Raw genomic sequence first — 21,747 nt, 5'->3', positions numbered from 1 at the left:
CGGATCCAGAAATCCCTGCTGATTCTGATACCGCTAACTTTGCTCGTCGGCACGTTATCGGCGAGGGCCTCGCACGCGACAGAGCCGCCCCAGTACGGCCGCGCAGTCACCTTGACGCCACCGTCCCTAGGCACTTTATTCCCTTCCCTCATCCATCCCGTTCTATGGCAGTGTGTTCTGTTGGTCTGAAGACACATAAAGGATATACAGCGACCTTTTCCCCCCTCCCCAGCCGTCGCCAGTGTAGAGGGGACTGTGCTTTGCCGCGTACATGGGTGTGTGTGGTGCTGTTCTGCCCCCATACGTTCGGTGTGCCCCTCTTCATTTTTCTCTGTGTCAGTGTCAGTGTCAGTGAGTGAGTGTGTGTGTGCGTGTCTGTGCTTTTTTTGTCGGTAGGAGGATGGCGCCTTTCACGGCAGCGGATGGAGTGTCGCCTGCGAGTTTGCACTCGTCTTGTACTCTGCCGATTTTGTTTTTTGGGAGTTGCCTTGTGTGTGGTCGTTGCTTACCACTTCATCCAGCTGCGTGCGCACACACTCCGCTTTTCGGTTTTGATTGTTTTCTTTTTTCGTCTCTCACACCCATCTTCATGAGTCGGAGACCCCGCCGGACGTGGTGTCGCAAGGAACCACCACCCGCAGTCTCTGGGAAGAAGCCGAGCAGCCCACCCACCCCCCACCTCGTATCCCTGTCTATACTGAGCCATCTCTGGTGGTGACAGGGTCAAGCACCTACAGCTCGGGGGAGGCCAGAGCGATGTATCACAACGGATGTCGGCAGTCAGGTCCTGGATGGCGTTGCGTGGGAGTGACCTGCGACAGTGAGCATACTTGTGCCATCCATGCTAGTAGCAGGCTGTCAACACAGCTTGAAGGCATCACCACCCGGTTTTCACGCTGCGTGCTGGTGTGCGGAGCCGGCGTGTCAGCCCGAGGAGGGATGCACAGCAGGGTGGCGGGCGGCACAGTGGGAGCGGCTCTGGGGGCGCATGGAGGAGTAGACTATGCGGCAGAGGCCGTTCGCTGAGATGACGGAGCCGGCGCATCTGATGCCAGCGCGCGTCCACCGCTGCCACCGCACCACGCAGGTGGGGAGGGGGCCTATGTCAGGTCAGGTGGGCATGGTGGCGTTTTTTTGGGGGGAGGGGGCTCAGGTTTTGCGGCAGAGAAATGGGAACACTGGAAAAAAAACGTAATCTTTTCCTTGTCTCCCTCTCCCTCTCTCTGAACGTGTGTTTGCGCGTGGTCCGTTGGCCGCACGTGTGTGTGAGGGGGAGGAAGGGGGATCATGTGTGACACGTTGGGTTTCGTTTCTCCTTTGGCGGTTTTATGCTCTCGTTTTTCTGCTCAGTTGCATGTTCGAGCTTTGTTTTCTTTGCACACGCCCTCATAATGTATCGTGTTATCTGTCTGACGGGGGAGGGGACCGTACGAGCGACTCTTGTTAGCACATGCATGCAAATCATTGCACGCACACACGCCGTGTCTCTCTCCCTCCCTCCCTTCCTCCCTCTCTCTGTTTCTCTCGCATATGGACAGTGTCTCCCCCCCTCTCTCCCATCGTCTACTTCGCAATGCCTCGCCCGTGATTCCGGGAACTCGATGCACCCTTGCTGCACTGTCTTCTGCGTGAAATGTAGCGTTTCCTTTTCTTCTTGTCTTTGTTGGTGCATCTCGCTAACCGTGGCTGTGCACCGTGTTGCGTTCTCTCCGTGGAGTAGTATCGCATTACTACTCGATCCTTTTCGGCGAACCAGGGCTGAGAGAGGGAGCGGGACCGTCTCTCCTCTCGCCCACTGGCAGGCGCACCCATGAGACAAAGTCTAATGTCTACAGCCTGCCTTTATATGTGTATGCGGGTGGTGGGGCAGTCGGGTGTAGCGTGCGGTCTATGGCCACGAATGAAAGGCAAGCGGGAGGCTGCCGTCGCCACTACATGTCGTTGTGTTGCTTGAGTGGTGGAGAATGAGGTGTATGGCGCGTAGTGAGGACTCATGGACACCTGTCAACCCTCGTCTTGAGTGCCCAAGAGACTTGCTAGTCTGTGCTTGCCGATGCATACATGCTTGGTACACCCATCGGCTTCACCTTTTCAGTGCGGTACGTTCATTTCTCATTTTTCGAAGCGCGCGTAGCAGTGGGCTCGACTTCTATGGTTAAACTCTCTTGTCGGCCTCGGTGCGGCCATGAGATGTGCTGTCTCAGTGTGTGCGGTATCACAGCGGATGAAGCGGGCTGGCTGATTCAGGTGCCTGTGTGTCCGCGCAGGCGAGCACGCTTGTGCAGCTCTATGCCTTTAGCCGTCCCCCTTCGTTGCTGTTGTTGTGTATGAATGTTGGACGAGGAGGTCCGCCTCTACAGATATATATATATACGTATGGTGTTGCTGGCTCTTCGATGCGCTGTGTATCGGCGTCGGGGCTGCTATACGACGGTGTGAGTGCTCGTGCGCCGATGCGTGTGCCATGCCGTCTGTGTAGCGTTTCGCTGTCATTCTCGTTTTCTCTGCTGTGAGGGGAGGGGAGGGGTCGTGTCTGTGTGTGTGTAGGTGTCTTCGTCTCTCCTGGTCCGTGTCCCGTTCTGCGGGCACGTTCGCTCATGCGCTGCACTCATGAGCAAAGTTGTGCAAATTTTGTGCAGTGAGCCGAAAGGATGAGCGGACGCATTGCCGCTCGTGACGCGTTCGGATGCCATCCTACCCTCCTGCCCCCACAGGCATAGCGGACACGATAGACGCCCCGCCGTGCGAGTGGGTGGGTGGGGGGAGCACGAGGCATGCGTCCACGCACATCCCTTGTTTGTTTCATGCAGCAGGCCCACTCCACCATGCCCATCTACTCTCCTCCATGTGCTGTCTCCTTGCCTCCGTTTTTCTTGTGTTGCCAGCCAACAAGCGGCTCCCCTCCCCCAGCAAGCACACACACACGCGCACGAATACCAGAGGATAAAAGCGCAGCAATGAAAACGCTCACGAAGCGGCCGCGGTCAAAATCTTTGCACGACGCGATACCACGTCGCGCTTCAAGGAAGGAAACCGCTACCGCCTCGCATTCGGCACCCGCGCCAGTATCATCTCCCACCTTGGCGGCTGCCTCTGACGCAGTCGCCACGTGTTCAGCTACCGCCCCTGCGCCCGATGATCGAGAGCCCTGCAAGAGTGCCCTTCTCGTTGTGAGTACCTGCCACGCCGTCATGGCTGGTCTCGTGTACCGTAAGGAGAAATTCTACATAAAGTTCTCGGTGAAGCGGCACGTCGGTCGTGTAAACAGTGTTGCAGTAACGGAGCGCTACATCGCCAGCAGCGGCGTCGATGAGCGGGTTTTTCTCTTCACAAACAAGGCCGAGGAGCGCCTGACAGCTGCGGCGCGCAAGAGGATCCGGGAGGCTGGCGAGCCCCTCGCAGTGCGACTGGCTGATCTAGGCAGCATCGCACCCCCATCTGAAGTCACCGCGCTCGTCTTCGCGGATGGCTCTCAGCACCTCCTGTGTGGCTGTTCCGATGGTCAGCTGCTGATCTACCGCTGCCGCGACTGGTCCGTCAGCACGACGCTCACGGTGCACGAGAAAGCTGTTGTTGGTCTTGCTGTGCACCCCGGCAGCCACGGCACTCTTGCCGTCACCGTAGGAGAAGATCGTGCGATTGCCGTGCTCGATCTTGTGAAGGCGAAGCTGCTGACAAAGTGGAAGTACAACCCCTCTCTTGCAGCTGCTGGCAGTGTCTCTCAGAAGACTCAGGACGACGCACAAGAGCAGGCGCAGAGGCCTTCCGTCTTTGCGTCAGCACGCGAGGAACCCGTCGGTGTTCTCTTCTCTCCTCAGGGCACCCGGCTAGTCGTCTTTAGCCGCTTCTCCTTTGTTGTCTACGAGGCTGCTGTCATGAAGCCCATCTGCAGCCTTCGCTGTGTCAACCCGCAGCCGTCGGACGAGATGCACCGCGTCGCCTTCTTCTCCGAGACAGAGCTCATCGTGGGCACGGAGGTGGGTGCGCTTAAAGTGTGCCGCATTGAGGGAACTCCCGAGAAGCCGTTGAACATGACGGCGCGGCTGGTTCCGGTCTCTGTGACATATCCGGAGAGCGTGCGCGCAGCGGCGGCAGCACTGTTGGCGACGCCGGTGAAAGTGGACGTAGAAGCGCGCCAAAAAAAACCGTTGCGGCACATCAACCGCGTCAAGGCGTTGCAGGTGCAGGGCAGCACCATCTTCTCCATTGACTCCAGCGGCATCGTGATGGCGTGGTGCGCGAGGAGGACGGTGGACGACCGGCTGACTCTGCAGTACGTGACGAGTGCGAACTGTCAAGGACGTGTGACGGCCATGGAGCTCTATCCCCTTCGTGTGTAAAGACAGAGAGACGAAACAACAAAGTGGACCACAAAGCTGAGCCGGTGGTAAGCACACACTGGTGCGGTTACACGGAGTGAGCGCTAAGCGGCGAAGGACTCGCTGCTCCTTCCTTGCTCGCAGCACCGCCGCATTTTTCGACGCTCGGCTGATTCTCTTGCCTCTTCGACTAAGTGCCCTTAAGCCACACATACACGTACGAGTTCGTTCATTGGAAACGGAGAGTGCCCCACCCCACCCCACTCCCGGGAGGGGGGGGGGGCAGGGCGCCTCACGACGCGCTGTGGGGTGTCACCTTGTCCGGGAAGCGAAGCCTGCGCGAACGGGAGCTCCCCTTTCGAGTGTGTAGCCGACAGCGGTGCTCTGTTCCCTGAAAACCTTCTATGATGCCTCTTGCTTGACAGCATTATCCTGGTCGCCGACGACTCTCTACGGGTCCATCTTGTCCCTCGACCGTCCTTACTGACGCTACGCCGTCACGTATTCGCACCCGCCTTCGCTGGTAAGCCTGCTGATCGTCCTCAGCACCAGCGAGAAAAGAGAAGTGAACAGAGAGCGATTCTCGCAGCTGTGTTGCGCTCTTTACTTCCATTATCGTTGCCGCCGCCCCGCCTCCTCCGCTGCCCCGCTCCGCCCCTCGCCCGCGTGCTCACAGTTTTTCTCCTTTGCTTTCAGCTTGCTTATACCCAAATACTCCCGACCCCCGACCCCCTCCGCCTTAGTCCCTTTCCCGGCATGCACACAAGCACCGCAGCCATGATGAACAAGGGGGGTGATGGTGGTGAGCGGCCGACTATCACAGCGTTGGACCGCGGCGACGGCGTCGACATGAAGCGGGAAAGCAGTCTCCTGCCAGGTGAGGTGCGCACACCGACCATGATCGTCACGCTCTCAGAGGCCTGGGGCGATAGCAGCGCCGACTGGGCAGCCCCAGGTAGTAGCTCTCTCTGGGAAGAGGAGGCGGCGAACCGTCCTTCAGCGCAAACTCCTCTCACACGCTACGGCCGCAGTGATGTGTGGGCCTCTGCGACGGGATCGCCGCTCATGGGCGACAGCATCTCACATCAGCACAGCTTTGGACAGGCCGAGGCGAAGGGCAACCCAGATACCCCAGACACTGCCGAGTTGGCCGCGGCAGCTCTGCAGGCACTCTCGCCCCAAGGAGTGCTACACACGGACTCGCGTGGAGTGCATGTGACGCTGCCGCAGCGACAGCCGCTGCAGGCGCGCTACTCGGCCGCTGCTAACTACGGCTACGAAAGCCGCTTTGGCACCGTTCACGAGGCGCCGCTTACCAACGATCTCACGCAGTTTTTCCCACGCCCCTGGCAGCCGCAATCGCCCCCAAAGCCGAACTACTACACGGTTCAGGAAAACTCAGTCGCCCCAAGTGCAGCGTTAGCAGAACCCACTGCGGTGTCTCGCAGCGGTACCCGTACAGCCAGCCCTGGGAGTGACGCGGTATTCTCCGGCGGTTCCACTGGGATGTCGTACGTACCGCGCCTAGAGGACGAGGAGGTGGCCCACCGCATCATCATCTCCGCAGGTTTACCGCTGGCGATGCACTCGCTTGTCGAGTACATCCACGGAGGCCAGCCGCGCGCGCCGGCGCACGCCACTGCACTAGGAACCACTCAGAATGCGCTGCGCAACTACCCGAATCTGAGCGACCCGCCGGGAGAGGAAGAGACATTTGGCGGTCGAGGCGGTGCCGGTGGCTCGTACGGTAGCCGTCCACAGCGTGGCGGGTACGGGCAGTCGCTGCAGATCCGCTGTGGACCGACGATTCCGTCCCTGAAGCAGGACAACAGCTTTGCCGTCCAGGGTCAGAACGCCACCGGTGACTCTCCGCAAGACCAGGCACTGGCGCCGTCGTCCAACTACGGCGGCGGCTTCATGGTGTCCGCTGGCACCGGCACCACTGCGGTGCCGAGGGTATCGGCGCGCGCACCTTATAGTGCACATGGAAACGGTGTTTCTGGGCGCCACAAGAGCGAGAGTAAATACCTTAGCGACTTGCTGCATTTTCATGCGAACTTTTTTCCGCCGCCGCCGCCACCGCGTGTGCCCGAGGACGAGCGCCGCAACCGCGCCGAGGTGTGGTACCACTACGCGAGCAAGTGGGACATCACGCACCGCCTGCCGCCGCCGCCGCGGACGCCACTCCCCGAGATGGAGCTTGAGTACCGCATGCACCTCCAGAAAATGACGCGGGTGCCGTACCACGGAGACGGGTGGCTGCAGATGAGCGAGCGGTGGTTCGACGTCATGCAGGCGCTCTTTGACTTCCCCGAGGACAACCTCGGTGACGAGGTGGACTTCAACGTTGTCCTCCAGCAGGCAGTGCTGAGCTAAGTGAGAGATGCGTTCGTGTGTGCAAAACGGCGTGTGTCTTTCGTGGACGCGTGCGCAGGACTCCACGCGCGGCTTTGTTGTTTCTGTTTCCTCAACGCGTGATGTCCGCTGTGCATCCATATTCGACGTGAGGGCGACATTGCTGCAAGGAAGACGAGACTTTTCTGCTCGCCTGCCTTCTTCCAACTGCCGCCGCGCACCTCGTCTTCTCCATCCACGTCTGCTTCTCTCCCTCTCTGCCTCTCCCGCTTCTCGTGCTGTGAGGCGGCGGCCCGAAGCCGCGTGGGAGGTGCTGGGTGGTAGCGTCTCCGCCCTGTCTGCGTGACGTGGCGGTTCAGTGCCCCCCCCCCCTCTCCCCCTCGCAGGCGGCGGCGGGACGGACGAAACGAAAGGAATAATAAGAATGAACATCACAAAAAAAAGAAGCTAAAGCGGGCTGTTCAACTCTATACGCACATGAAGCTGTATGCGATAACGACCTGCATGCCTGAGAACCCTTGCGCGTAGTGGGGAGCAGGCAGGGGCGTGTCTGGTGGTGGTCCAGCCGTCCACGACGCACATCGGCACAGGAGAGGATGAGAAGCAGGCATTGTTGGACGAGGAAGGCGTTGCCGTGTTGTCTTTTCCCCACACCTTTTTTTTGTTGCCTTGTGCAGCGCCCTCCTCCCCACCGCCACCGCCACCACAACCACCACAACAAACAACACACCGCGAAACCCGTGCTTGCCTTTCGTCTCCCGTCTTCTGTCATGCAGGTACAGGTGACGAAGATAGCGGAGACCTCCCCCCCCCGTGCCTTGTCTCGTTTGTTCGTTTTCGCTCGCCATCTGCGCAACGTCGCCAGTGATCACCTTGGAGATCGGCATGGCGCAACGCTCGCCTGGCGGTACGTCTGTCTCTCACTCTCTCTTGTCGCGTTGCCTTTCTTTTCCCTGTCCTCCTCTCCTTCTATCTTCCGACGTATTTTGCTCACTTCTCTGTTCGTGTTGCTTGTTGTCTGGGGGAGGTGGCGATTTTCTCCACCGTGCTGGTCCGTCTTTGGCGGGCGTCTTCGTTGGATGGCTCTCGCGTAAAGTTTATTTGCTGTGCATCGGGCACAACACGGTCGCCATTACTGACCGCGCTCGTGACCGCTGGATCTCAGAACTAAATCTACAGAAACCCAGTAAGAGCCATGTGTGTGTGTGTGCGCGTTCTCAGCGCAACTTCTCTTCCCGGATGGCAGCGTCATGTATGTGCCAGCGACTGCTGTTGCACCACCCCCTCCCCTCTCTCCCTTTCTGATAGGCAGCGGGCGAGATGAGCCGGATCCGATCTCTGTCCCGCTTCGTCCATCACGCACCCCTCCCTCCCTCCCAAAGAAAAAATGTTGTCTGCTCTCTCTCTGCAGCTCTGCCGCATGCAACACTGCTCTCTTCTTCTCTGCTCTTGTTTTCCCCACTCCTCACCTTCTCGTCCGCCTTCTACAGCACACGAAACAAAACGCGGTCAGGGGTCTATCGAACTCACGGCAGAAGAAAATGGACACGCTCATGTCCGTTATTGGGTCAGTAGACTCGGTGGACGCGCTGGACCTTACGTTGCTCCTCCGTGGGCTCAGCACCTTGGACGAGGTGCGGCAGACCGTAGAGATGCTGCTGGATGCGTACAACAACCACAGCGGCACGAGCCGGGAGGTGTGTCAGCAGCAGTGCGTAATGCGCAGCCTTGCAGAGGTACTAGAGCTCGTGCATGGCCGTTACACACGCACAGCCGATGCGTCTGCGTCACCGGTGACCTGTACGTTTTGGCGAAAGCAAACGGGCGGGACAATGGCCGCGAACTCGTCCACAGATCCACAGTGGGCCTTCACCCCGGACGACTACCTGCTCCTGTGCATGTTCCTGAACGAGACGGCGACAACGACGAATGCGACGACCTTCGCGCACTGGAGCCGGGCGACGGCAGTGGTGTTCCCGCACGCAACAACAGTTGTCTTCCCCTCTGTCGACGCCAACGGTGTGCCGCCAGAGACATCAGGTGCTGGGGAGGACGAGGAGGCGGAGACAACACGGGCGTCGTTGGAGTCGGAGCTGCACTCCTTGCGCGAGATTGTGGCCAAGCGCTTCACAACGTCCGTGGACAGTCTGCGTCGCGTCACGTCGTACGAGTACGCGCGCCGGTGCCTGCAGAGCAGCGTCTGGGCTCTGCTTGGGTCATTGGCTGACTGCGGCTCGCCGTTGGTCGGGGAGCGCGTCGTGGAACAGCTGGAGGCTGCTGTGGAAGGCATGTTGCACCCACTGAACATCGCGTTACAGGAGCCGCTCACGGGCTCCCACGGCAGAACCGTGAATACCGCCGGTGGCGTCATCATGGGCGGCGGTCGGTCTGGTAAGAATACATCGCCAATTCTTCTTACTGCCCTCTTGCAGGACGTCGAAGATGTGCTGTGGGCCATTTCGCATATCGCTGTTTGCGCCTCCTCTTCCAAGACGCGACAGGCCTCCAGCTCGCTCGAGCAGCTGTGCTCGCGGGCCGCCGCCTTCATTGTGGAGGTGCTGCTCAAGTTTGCGCAGCAGTACATAGCGTTGCAACAGCAGCGCCAGATGGAGTTCATGGAAAAGGAAGCAGCGGGCGGCGACGCCGGCGGTCGTGGCGGTGCGAGAGGCGCCAAGAAGGACGTCTTCCGCGTGTACCACGTCCAGCGCAGCTTGCAGCGGGTGTTTAGTGTGGGACTGCAGCTGCGTCGCGTCGCTGGCAAGAGCAACAATGCGACTGAGGTGTCCTTGGTGAGCGAGGCGGCTTTTACTGGTCTGCAGGCAGCTCTCTCTGCGTTCGGGGGTGCCGTGTTTGTCATAAATCCCGTGAGTCACGCCATGACGACGGAGGGCATCGTCGACCACGTGAACACAGCGCCAGTGGCGGAGGAAGACAAGCCAAGCTCTTCGGCATGGGGCGATGACAGTAGCGCTCCAGGTCGTCTTCGCGAGTGCCGTCGGGTTCTGGCCCCGCCTCATCACCTCATCACGAGCGGAGGAGCGGCCGGCGCCGGCGAGGGCGACTATGACTTCTTCAACGATGAAGACGGCGACACCCTGCTTGGTCGCCGCGAGGCGTACTTGAAAACGTCCCTCGGCCCCGTCACAGCGTCCGCCTTGGTAGACATGGTGATGCTGACGGTGTCGCACATGGACTTCCTGAGCGAGGACGCCATCCAGGAGCTGCATCGCCGGGGCCTGGAGCAGATGCAGCTTGCCGCCGCGTACCAGGCTCAGAGGGAAGAACTGGAAAAGTTGCGGCAGATGGAACGGCAGGGTGTGGAGGCCATCGCTGCCGGGAAGCTAATCGAGCACGTGAAAGACAGCGCCGCCTTGCACATGCGCGGCATGCAAGTTCTCCGCAAGGTGTCCTCCCGCTCTCGGCTGGAGCGCGCTGCCTTCACCTCTGTCCTCGGAGCCTACCAGCATGTGCGCGGCGAGGCCGAGGCGCGCATCCGACTGACACAGGCGCTCATCTCGCGCTGCCTCGTGCAGCTGCCTCCGTCGCTGGCGGACAGTGCCATGGATGAGCTTCTTTTGCACCTCCGAAGGGAGCTCACGCGGGCTCAGGCGCAGAAGGAGGCTGCTGCAAGCGGGAAGACGAGCACCGCCACTGCGAACCCGAACACCGATGTCGCCTCCCTGTTTCTCGCCAGCTCCTACTACCAGCTCACGCTACAGGTGCTCTTCATGTACTACGCCACACAGGCGCCAATGCACGAGCGGAGCGCCACCTGGAACAGTGCGCTGCTCCTCGGTGGAGCCGCCGCGGTGACGCACGGCGAGGACGATGGCACTATCCTGGACGACGGCGGCCCCCACGGCGGCGGCGAGTTGATGCAGACTGAAGCCGGCTTCTCGGTGGAGGTGGAGAGCCCTATTGCCTTTCTGTACGACGACGATGTTCACCGCGCGAGCCAGGACGTCGGTCAGAAGCGGGCTCGTGAGGAGCCGGACGGGGTAGGCGGCGCCGGGGAGGAGGATGCCGCGGTCGGCGCTCGTGCCACCACTGGCGAGGAGGACTTCGCCTTTCTGAATGATACCGTGGCAGCCCCGTCGACGTACAGTCACATGCTGTGCCGCGTGCTGGAGCTTATCCGGACGGCACGACTGAACCTGATTTTGTTGGATGTCCTGCTGCAGGCCCCGGTGCTCACCCGGTATGTGTGGTACCACCTGTACAGGCACTTCTGCCTCTCCGCCGACAAGGCCAGTTGCGTGATTGGGATGTGGCTCTTGCGCAACCTGGCTGTGCGGCGGCCAGTGTACCGCACCTGTGCCGTGAACATCCTGCTGCAGCTCTGCCTCAGCACGCACGACTACGCGCGCCGATTCGCCATCAAGGAGATCGATCAGCTTCTGTCAACCACCACTACTCAAGGAGTACCGGTGCTGGACATGACGGCAGAGGGGCATCTGCTCCGGTACGCAAAGAAGCAGCTCTTTGCCATTCCAGCCTATCAACGCTCCTCATCCTCGAAGCTGAAGCGCGCCCATGACGGCGGCGATACGGCGAACGGGGATGAGGCGGCAGCCGTCGCCGGCGATACGGATGAGGCCACCGCCAAGGACCGTGTGCGCATGTCCACCGTGCTGAACCGGCGCCTCGGCCTCTTTCTGATGCTGTGCGCGCGCCAGCCTCGCGAGCTGTTCCCCGCCTTACTCGAAGTCTTTCAGCAGTGCGTCGAGCGCGGCAACATCCTCATGATGCAACTCCTTCCAGAGAACGCCGACGTGCGGCGCATGACGCAGCACCTGCTCAAGACGGACGCCTCCAACTTTGTGGCGGCCGTGATGCCGCTGCTACGCAAGCGCTGCCGTGAGGCGCGGCCCCTCGTCCAGTCCATGTTGTGGGCAGTGCGGGAGCAGCTTGGCGCCATGGCGCAGGAGGTCAACTCCGCGGCGAACACTATGGCGACATCCCCTAACGGGATCGATGCCGCGAGTCAGGCATCTACGACGGTCACCCTGGAGGCGCTGCGCAACATCAGCAATGCCGTGCTGGGCCATGCGAAGGCGATGTACGAGCTCAGCGGCATTCCACTGGGTGACTCGGCCCAGTCGGTCTCTCTGCTGGATATTCGCTACGTCGCACCGTTTCTCAGCTTCCTCCCTGCCAAGGAGCTGAAGCAGACCTACCTGAACGTCTTTCTTCTGTTTCTTCAGGTGCAGCTGCAGTTCCAGCGACACTACCACAATGCGTTTCACCGGCTACCGGCGAAGGAGCGGATGTATGTGCTGGAGCCGACAGAGCTGCGTGCCTTTGAGATTCAGGTGCTGCGAGAGGTGTTCGTCAAGTGCCCTGTCCCCTTCCAAGACGGTGTGCCGCGTGGCCTGACACGCGTGGACTTCTTCGTGTACCTCCATCGAGCCCCGCAGGAGAGCCAGTCCCGGCTTCCCTCATCCATGCTCTCCCACCCGTTGCATGGTGGAGCCGTAGGCGGCACGACTGGCGGTGTTCTGGACGGCATGCACAATGGCGAGCAAACCTCCGCTGGGGCGGTGACCGGGAAGGAGAAGACGGAGGAGCTTCCGCCGATCAGCGTGGGCACAACGAAGGAGGTGGTGAACCTGTGCTTTGAGCTGACGCGCAGCTTCGACAACACGACCGTGGAGAAGCTGTACGGCCCCCCAGAGGTGCAGAAGGCGCTGCAGCAGCTCATGCACCCGCCGCCGGTCCCATCACAGCTCATGGCGACTGTGCTGCAAGCAGCTACACTGTTCCTGCGCAGCCGCTACACAGAGTTCATCAACTTTGTTGTGCAGACGATTCTAACGCCCCTAGAGCGAGCCTCGGTCTGGGACACGGACCCGCAGCTGTGGAAGGGCGTCGTGCTCTTCACAGAGCGCTACTACCGCGAGTGCAGCAATTTTCTCGTGAACTTGCCTGACCAGGTCTTGACGCAGGCGCTGCGGGAGCATCCGCAGCTGTGCGAGTACTTCAAGGAAGAGCACGGCAACAACGCCTCCTTTATGCACATCCTCGGAAACCTGTGATAGCGCACCAGGCTCTGCAACGGGGAAGCGTGTGGGGGTCTGGATGGAGCGGCTCTCGGGCTGTCGACGAGTGTCGTGGATGGCGGATAACGGAGGAAAAGGACGTCGCGCAGGTGCGGGTGGTTGATTGACTAATGTAAGGGAGCGTGTGCCTGTGGGGAGCACGGGCGCCGACGTTGTGCTACTCGACATGCGCTGCGCTGGTTGGCGTTGCAGGGTGCACCTTGGTCATAATGAGAAGCGGTCTTGGTTTGCGTGTGGTCTGTCAAGCTGGGAAAACAAAACGGATTTGATGATGACTGTGATGTGGGCAGCGGCCGCTCTCTTTTCCGCGAGGGTGGCGCCTCATCCTTTGGCACGGAGCTGCATGTGGTGGGCGTGCGCCCGCAACCGAAAAGCAGATGTCCCCGGGTGTCGACTCCGGAGTCGGACGCGAGGCTGGGACCTCAGCCCCTCGCCACGTCCCTATTTCCTCCACTCTACTTCCCCGCAATTCGTCTGATGCGTCGTCTGGATACGAACACCTCGCAGCATGTTATCCGCTGCCACGCGCCACCACACCCGCTCGACCTTCTCTCACAAAGACCGAGACATCAGCACCAATGGCCATCGATAATGAGTTCTTGCCGTGCCTGAACAGCTGGCCTCTTCTGTTTGTCGTTGTGTTTGTGCTGCTGGCCTTCAGTGCACACCAGTACATCATGCCCCACGTGCACAAGAACCGCGCCGCGAGAGCCACGGCTGCAAAGAAGTAGCGACCGTTTGACTGCTTTGGGTGACAATACTGGTGATCTCTCCTCCGTCTCCGCCTCCCCCTCCCCCCAGACACACAGAGCATTCACCTTGCGCGAAGAGACGTGGCACACCTGTTGCCCACTGTGCTGTGAGAGACCGTTTCTTGGGGAGGAGATGGGACGGGTTCGTCATCTACGAGCGTGACGGCTGCGTTCTCTCACGTCGCGATGCTTTGCCGCACGATGCTGGAGAAACGTTTGTAATTTCAATCATGTGCTATGAGGTCAACTGGGGGCTCCTCCCTCCTCCCCTCCTCCCCCATTTATTCGATGTTCATCGATTTCTGTGCGTATCCTCATCCTCTGGAGACCTGCGCCTATGCCGCTGCTGAAAGGAAAACAATAAACGCAGCATCCGGGAAGCTCAACGACGGTCCCGTTTGGCGACCGTTTCGCGGTGGTGCGCACAGAGTCACGGTATGCGTGCGCCAGGGAGTGGCCGACGACAGGGATGCTCCCCGCACTGAGTCGTCCTCGTGGGTGGACCACCGTGAGCTTGCGTTCACCTTCTCCGCCAGCCCTCATACTCCACAATCGTTGCGGCGATGATAGACAGCAGCACCAAAATCAAACGGAGCATTGCCCAGCTCACAGCTTCCTTCGCGCTCAACTGGATCGACAAACAGACACGCCTCCCGCACTTCCTCCGATGTAACGCTCGGTGTGTCCGTCACCAGCACCATTGGCTGCCTCAGCCATGGAGTCCAAGAACGAGTTTTCTACCCCTCCTACGCCGGATGCTGTTCTTCGTCATGGCGGCGCTTAGTTTCTTACCGCGCAGCGAATCTCTTCATGGGCCCGAAGGTGGAGGGGCTGCAGGAATGGGCGAAGACGGAAGGCGATGTCCAACCGCCATGCCGAGAAGCTGCAGTAGGGAATTCGCTCATACGGACTGCAAGGATGGTTAGCGTAGTTGCATGCGTGTCGTTCTAGAGGCAAAAAGGCGCTGAAGTCACTGCTGCAGGCTGTGAGCGACTTTGCTTCTCTTTGAAGAACGCCAGTGACGCCCTCCTGCATGTGAAACATCACCACCACCACCCCTATGTTGTGGGGTGCGTGTCGTCACTGACGAGAGGCCTCACTCGCTCGCACATACCGATTTCCAACAACCTCTCCCCCCTCTCCCCGCGCACACAGATGCCCTGCGCAGGTAGCGCAGTTGCTCTCTGTTCGTGCCGTAGTGGGGCAACGTCCTTTGGCACGACGGGTGGTTTCATCCTCACGCCTCTCGCATTCGTCCTCAAAACCTCCTCGAATAATTCGCAGAGTCCGCGGCCCCGCTCCTCCAGCCCTTGCGTTGTTCCCCGCTTTGTCGTAGCCGGCTTCTCCTGTCCCCACGCCTTCGTCCTTTTGGCCAACGGTGCAGGAACGGAGGGGGAGGAGGCTATTCTATGGGCCTCGTGCTCTGTGTGCAAGGGTGTGGGTCGTCCGAGGTGCACACTCATCCTGCGTAGCAGGGTGGGTAGAAGGTGCACGCATCAAGTGAGGCAAAACGACTTCAAGCGTGTCGCTGAGCACTCAATTTGGTCTGCCCATGTTCAGCAGCCGACCACGTGCAGTAAAAAGCGCTCCTCCCAAGAAGTGATGCGAGTCAGACAGCTTCACAACCGCCACGTACTCCCCCCTCTGCGTCATTTTGGTTTCGCTTCATCTGGGGTTTCGGCACTGTCCAGCAGCGGGCGGCGCCGTTCGCGGATATGCGATAGTGCGGCAAGCTCTTTTCGTATTGTTCTGCCGTTTGGTGGTCTCCTGCCTCGCTGCGTCTTCGCCGAGGGAGCTGGAGGTAGCACACACAAGACAGCGGAAAAACACGTGGAGAGAGCGGAAGCTGGAAAGAGAGGGGGAGAAGCGGGGTGAGGTGTGAAGTTGGGCGCGTTGGTTGGGTGAGTGGAGTGGGGGGCGGCAAAAGGTGCCGTCAGGAGGCACGCGCTGGCGTGATCTCTGCGGCTTCGCTCTGTTTTGTTTTTGGATGTTTTGCGTCGGAATGAACGGGGCTTCTTCTGCCTCCTCCTCGTCGTGGCCGGTAGTCCCCCTCTGTGGCACGGCCTCTCCCTGAACAGTGCCTGTGTGTGTGTGTGTGTGTATGCGTGTGTGTGTGGTTGCGTGCGCTTGAATTCGCCGCTATCCTACTCAGTCCTGGTGTCTCCACAGCGATGAGTTCCCTTCACAGCGGCAGAAGAGCAGCCCCGACTGCCTGTGAGAAAGCAGACAACGTCCACTGCACCTCGCACGCTTTCAGCGCCAGAGTCTTCCATGGCTTTGGTGCGGCATCTTTTGGACTACTTCATGATGCGCCTCCTTCCGTGCAAGTTGCTGGTTGCCCATTCTGGCCCCTCCCCCTCCTCCTCCCACTCACTAACTCTCCCACTCTGCACCACCACACATTTCTTCTTCCTCTAAGCGCTCCTCTTATATGGTGGTCTGCTTCGCTCGATCCACCGCACTTTCAAAACCGAACGTCATCTTGACGCATGCGCCTCACCTTTGCAGACTCCTAGAATTAAAGCACCGACGATGCGCACACAGATACACGTGTAGACGCGTCTCTCCTCTCCTCTCCTCTGTCTTCGGTAGCCACAGACGTATTGTTACACGTCCGCTACTTGCACGCGTTGAGCTGTCATTCTTTCCTCGAGAGCGATCCGTGTCTCATCTATGCGCGCGTCCGCCGTCTGCGATACGAATACGGGCAAGCCTACCGCGTGGCGGGTGTTCATCTCCCGTGCCTGATCCCCTCGATTACGTGCGAGCTCGCTGTTTTGTTTTGTTTTTCTCCTTTTCTTCTTCCTGCCGTGACGACGGCTTTGCCCTCGCCCGCTGGCACCGCCTATATCTAACTATAGCTATATCTACGCCGCAGAGATGCTCTATAGTAACAGCTTCACCCTTGTTCTCACGTTGGTCTTGGTCGTCACTATTTTAGGCGGACTCGGCGCCTTTCTGTGTTTCGCAGCCCGCCGCCAACGACGTGCCGCTGTGGCGGAAGGAGGAGAATCTGAGCTGCGGCCATCCACGGAGGCATCGCACGCCCACCATCAAGAGAGTCGCCCTCACATTCCAGAGGCGATCCCGCTAGAGACAGATGCTAGCAACGGCGGTCCAGCGCTCGGAAACGCAATCATCAAAGACTTCAACATTCTGCGGGATTACGAAGGCGAACTCGTGCGGGTGGATGTTCTTAACTCGGCTCCTGGAGCACCCGCTGGTGTCCCAAAGCCGTTAGATAGCAGCGGTAACCAGAGGGGGAGCGTCCCTGGAGAAGGGGCGGTGACATCGTCTTCTAGACGGCACCCAAGATCGACCGAGCCTCCTCTTGCTCCCGAAAATTTGCAACACACGGAGGTACCCGCGTTTCCAGAAGATCTGGAGCGCGGCGGATACGTGATCGTGGAGTGTGACCAGCAGCAAGCACTTGCCGGAAATGAAGCCGGTATCACTGCCGCCGCTGCATCAAATCACCAGATGCCGAGCCTGACGGGGGCGAAACCAGCGCGCAAATTTGAGTTCTATCGACATCAAACCTCAAGCGCCGTGTACGGTGCGGCCCAGTACTACCACAACCCCTTTTAAGTGCCGAGCGCTTGAGCGCAGCCCTCTCGTAGGCTTCTGGTGGCGCTCCTCTCTGTGTGCTTCTTTCAGTTTTCGTTTGCGTTATTGCAGCCCTCTCGAGAGTTCAGTCGATGTCTCTCCCCCCTCCCCCTCACTCTGTCGTAGTGCGTCTGCCTGCGTCCGTGTGAGTGCGGTGAATCTCCTTCACTTCGCTGTTGCTACCCCGCTCTCTCTTCCTCGTATATCATTCCTCCGTTTGACTAGCCCTGAGCCGGCGATGCCTTCTCAGGGCATCGCGCTTGTGAGGGATCTCCGAAGATCCACTGAAGAAGAGCAGGGTGTCGATGCTGATACCGCAGTTGTTTACTGTTGCGTGCCCACGTTGATATCGGTCGTTACCTTCGATGAGCCCTCCCCCCTCCTGGCGTGCGGTATGTACTTTAACTTCCGTTCAACTGTGGTACAACGTGCCACAGCACCTTGAGAGAGTTTTCCGTTCGCGATCGCTTCCACGATGGCATAGGCACGACATAGGTCCCCGTCATGCCGATTGGTATATTTTCTGTCCGACATCGTCGTGGCTGCTGTGCCTGCGCATCTTTTTTTGTTTTCTCTCTGCTCTGATTCTCCCCCCTCCCCCTCCTCCTGCCCTTACATCTCACTATTATTCTCGCACGGCGTGGCAGCATGGCTTACCAGGCTGATGGGTTGGTTGTTCACATGTCCTGTATGCGTCTGCGCGCATGTGTTGAGCTGTATATGTGTGTGTGTGTGTATGTGTATCTCTGTTGCGCCATTGATGTACCTTTGCCCCTTGCCCTCACTTTGCCTCCTGATTATCTTCTCTCTGCGATGTAGGGGCTCTCTCTCTGCGCGCGTTCCCTCATGCCTTTTGCGCTCGCGTGGTCCTTTGTCTTTGCTATCCCTTCTCCCCGCTCATGTGCTCGGAAGTGGGGTGGGGTGCCTGCAGCGTCGCACATTTTTTCCTCCTCGTTTTTTTTTGCGTGGCCTCCACCCAAGCGCCTTTTGCATTTTTCTTCCATTTGAATCGACGCAGGCCAGCAGGGCCCTGCACGAGGCCCGTTTTGGATCAAGGCATGCAGCCAACCACGAGTTCGTCTGGTGCCGGTATCGCACCACGTATGCCGCGGAAGACAAGAAGATCCCGCTAGACCCATGGTCCCTACTCCGTGGCAGGACGCTTCGCCAGCGTGCGACGGAGGTATGTGAGCTGTGGTTGTTCGTGTGTGCGCGCGTGTATTTTAGTTTACTTGTGTTTGTTTCCAGAATGGGCAGCTGAAGCACCCCCAAAACAAACATAAGAAAGCGGTTTGTGTTTTCGACTGTCTCTCTCTCTCTCTCTGCCGCTCCCTCGCTCACCGATTCCCTTTGATCCCTTCGCGTGGGTTACAAAAGACACGCGATCACATCACACGCACACACACCTGCAACAAGTCCTTCAGAGACGGACTTCCGTAATACCTCCGTGGATTGTTTGGTTTCGTGCGTTGTGCATTTTGGAGGTATCATTCGACCTCGAAGCCCACGGGCCCTGCGCTATTCTCGGTTTCTCTCACCTCTCCGATAAATGGCTACAGATCAGCTTACGAACTTCTTCCTGTGCTGAGGGAGGCCCACAACCTGTCGATGTGGTCCAGCATTCTCATGCACCACTCGGGCACACTTCTGCTACAACGCAGCGGAGCACTCGGGCAGTGCACCATACCTTCTCGCTCCATTAGTGCCCACCTTCTGCAGCATACTTGGAGACCCGAAGCGTGTCATGACTCCCCGTGGTGAGCACATGTGTTGCACTGTCTCTCAGCTGTCCAATTTTCTTTTGGATCTCGCCTTCTTCCCTACTGACTCGCTCAACGCTGCTCTGGCGTGCAGTTATCGTGGCTCACCCCCGCGAGGGGGTGAACCTGGTCGACATGTTACTCTCACCGCTCATATCGGCGCATGTTCTTTCAGGGACAAGACACGATCACGTGCGCAGATGTGCGCAAACGGACTGCCGCCCGTGTGCATACACATGTGCGGTTTCCACTCCTGCTCGTCTTCAGTACTTTTTCGCTTGAATTGATATACACGCTCCGGGGTGTGACTTGTGGCCTCCTTCGATGCCCTTCTCCGTCACGATGCCGGCAGGCGCAACGTCACAATTTCTCGTTCGGCTCTTGGCTGTCAATATAGTTGCCCCACCGACGGTCATCGTGGTCCTTTGGCCCCTCCCACCTCTTATCCCTCTCAGTACTGAGGCACCTCTGGTGGTCGCAGGGCCCAGCACCTACCAGCAGGGGAGTTCAGTGCCATGTATCACAACGGATGTCGGTTGTCAGGTCCTGCATGGTGCTGTGTCGAGGCGACCTGGATGCGCGCGCACGCTCTTACCAGTCGTATGAGGGGCAACGCGCCGACATGACTCAGATGTCTCCTGCCAGGCCTTCAAACTGCGTACTGGTGTGCGGAGCCGGAGCGTCACCTCGAGGGGGATGCGCCAGGGGTGGAGACCGGCGCAGAGGGAGCGGCTGTTGGGAAGCGGGTGCGTTGACTTCGAGGCAGGACCCGGGCTCAGATAACTGAGTCGGCGCATGTGTGTAGGCCGTGTCTATGGCTGCCATCGCACCATCCAATGCGCTGGCCTGTGGTGGGCCAGTGAGTAGAGCTGAACGAAACTCATGCTCTATGGCGTACTAGATACTTCACCAGATCTATCTTTTCCGTGTCTGCCCGGCTGCCTTTCCGGTGTTATCCTAGCTGGCTCCTGTTATGTTCACGTTGGCACGCTCTGCGAGCTCGTCATCGCTGAGGGGAGGCGGAGGGGGAGGGGGCTCGAAAGGCAGCGGTGCGGGAGAACAACAAAACACACGCGAACGTCAATGTAAACCCCCGCTTTGAGCGAAGCGTGTCCGCAGTCGCGTTTTTCGTGAGTGCGACGCTGCGTCGCAGCCTCATCGCCGCTGGAACCAATGAGCTCATTCAATTCGATGCCGTTTTGTGTGTGTGTGTGTGGAGAGAGATGGCGCATACATGAGGAGAACCGTTTGCACAGGCGGAGGTGTGTGAGACTTTTGGGGGTTTTCCTTCGGTGCAAAGGCGGTGCGTGGACCTCTGCCTGGACCTCTGTGTCCTCACGCATCCCTCTGTACATCATGTTACTTCGGACTCTGTGTCACAACACGAAAAGGCACAAGCAAAAGCCGCATGCAGCAATGGCCGAGTCAGGGTTTGACCTGTCTCACAGCAGTGCGTCTTCTTTCCCAGCACGGATTCAAGCGCGGGAGTTCGATGGACCCCATCGGCAACTTCTCGCAAGACCTCGGTGGAGGTGTCTGCTGTGGTAAAGACACTCATCACGCACATTCCGGAGGCCCTCGAAAACCTGCGCTTCAGTTGGAAGCACACTTTTTTGTCCTTACAAACACAGCGCTGCTGACTCGCACTGACCTCAGCGCTCCGTTTGGCGTCTCTCGGCGTCCACAGTGCGCTGTGTGTATGTGAGGAACAGGCTGTCCGCTCCAAGGACAAGCATGCGCCTGGTAATGCCTTTCTTCTCGGATCTGTCGGCCTGCAGGACGAATTGAATGGTGTACTCGCGAGCTGGGCCCCGGTGTATGGCTCTGAGAGGCTCCCAATGCCTTACTAACGCGATATGATGGCGAGCGTACTAACAGAACTCATTCTCGCTTCCTCACAGGATGCTGGAAGCCAAAGAAAGGTGCCTCTGACAATACTGAGCCCTATAGCCGTCATCGGAGTGGGCTACACCATACACATAAGGGAGCTGGCAAGCGTGGTAGCTCAGTGGCTCACCACGAAGGCTGCGTCCGCCGCCATCAACCGCCACCCGGCAGGACAGCAGATAGCTCTACCTCCCTTCTCTGCTGCTATCGTCGCGGCTGTGTGTGAAAGCGCTGGGTTGCTAGCCAGGCATGCTGCGGGAAGGGCCTAGATCAACCATGTGCCACCTGCTGATTGAGAAGGGGGCGCAGGACTGCAGGGCCCTTTCTCACAGCAGGCGCTAATGCGGTGGTGGTGGGGGGGGGGACTGCCTCGTAGCGGACATCCAGGTCTGCAACGGCATTGGTGCTCGCTCAGCGTTGGTGTTGGGTTTTGCACACAAGCTGGCTAGCCTGGAGCCACTGGAAATCCGCAAGTTGGACGGCGTACCGGACTGTGGGCTCGATTCGCTCGCTGACTTTCTTGAGCTGTCGGACACGAACGGACACGTACGACGAGGCAGCGAGCGTGGTCCTCTGCCACACTGCCCCTCCCCCCCCCGCCTCCTCCATCCGCCTACGGCCCACTACGCTCTCTAGCAGCTGTGGCGCATCGAGTTCGTGATCACACCTCTGGCGAGCGAACACGAAACCAATGTAAGCCACAGAACCAAAAGGAAACGACAAAGCCATGTTGCTGCCCTTTTTCCTCTCGCCGGTGCACATATGTCTCCTCCGGTGTCAGTGGTATGTCCTGCATGCGCCGGACCCACCGGTGTCCGAAACTCGACAGCATCGCCGCAGCTCTGCCTGCAAACGCCTTTGACATGAAGCCGGCAACTCAGCCCTGTGCCGCCGTCCAGGAGTGCTGTCTCCATTCCTGCCTCTTTCGTCAACACCTCTCCTTCCCCATCACTGCTCCGGGTCCCCATACACCGACAGAAATAACGTGCCGCGACAAGACTTTTCAGCG

General features: G+C 59.3%; 3 protein-coding genes across 3 annotated transcripts; all 3 read left to right on the top strand.

The window, feature by feature from the left end:
• Positions 1-2,774: 2,774 nt before the first annotated feature.
• LMXM_30_2370 (conserved hypothetical protein) lies at positions 2,775-4,340 on the top strand (the record flags this gene model as incomplete). The annotated part of the gene is made up of 1 exon (XM_003877708.1): positions 2,775-4,340. The coding sequence occupies one exon, from the start codon at positions 2,775-2,777 to the stop codon at positions 4,338-4,340; it is 1,566 nt and encodes a 521-aa protein (XP_003877757.1).
• Positions 4,341-5,075: 735 nt separating this feature from the next.
• Positions 5,076-6,695, top strand: LMXM_30_2360 (conserved hypothetical protein; the record flags this gene model as incomplete). Its single annotated transcript, XM_003877707.1, has 1 exon — positions 5,076-6,695. The coding sequence occupies one exon, from the start codon at positions 5,076-5,078 to the stop codon at positions 6,693-6,695; it is 1,620 nt and encodes a 539-aa protein (XP_003877756.1).
• Positions 6,696-7,924: 1,229 nt separating this feature from the next.
• LMXM_30_2350 (conserved hypothetical protein) lies at positions 7,925-12,709 on the top strand (the record flags this gene model as incomplete). The annotated part of the gene is made up of 1 exon (XM_003877706.1): positions 7,925-12,709. One exon carries the CDS (start codon positions 7,925-7,927, stop codon positions 12,707-12,709), a length of 4,785 nt encoding a protein of 1,594 aa, XP_003877755.1.
• Between the last annotated feature and the right edge of the window lie 9,038 nt (positions 12,710-21,747).

The sequence above is a fragment of the Leishmania mexicana genome, chromosome 30 (assembly GCF_000234665.1).
Source record: "Leishmania mexicana MHOM/GT/2001/U1103 complete genome, chromosome 30".
NCBI classification, from domain to species: domain Eukaryota; phylum Euglenozoa; class Kinetoplastea; order Trypanosomatida; family Trypanosomatidae; genus Leishmania; species Leishmania mexicana.
This window is presented reverse-complemented; position numbering and strand designations above follow the sequence as displayed.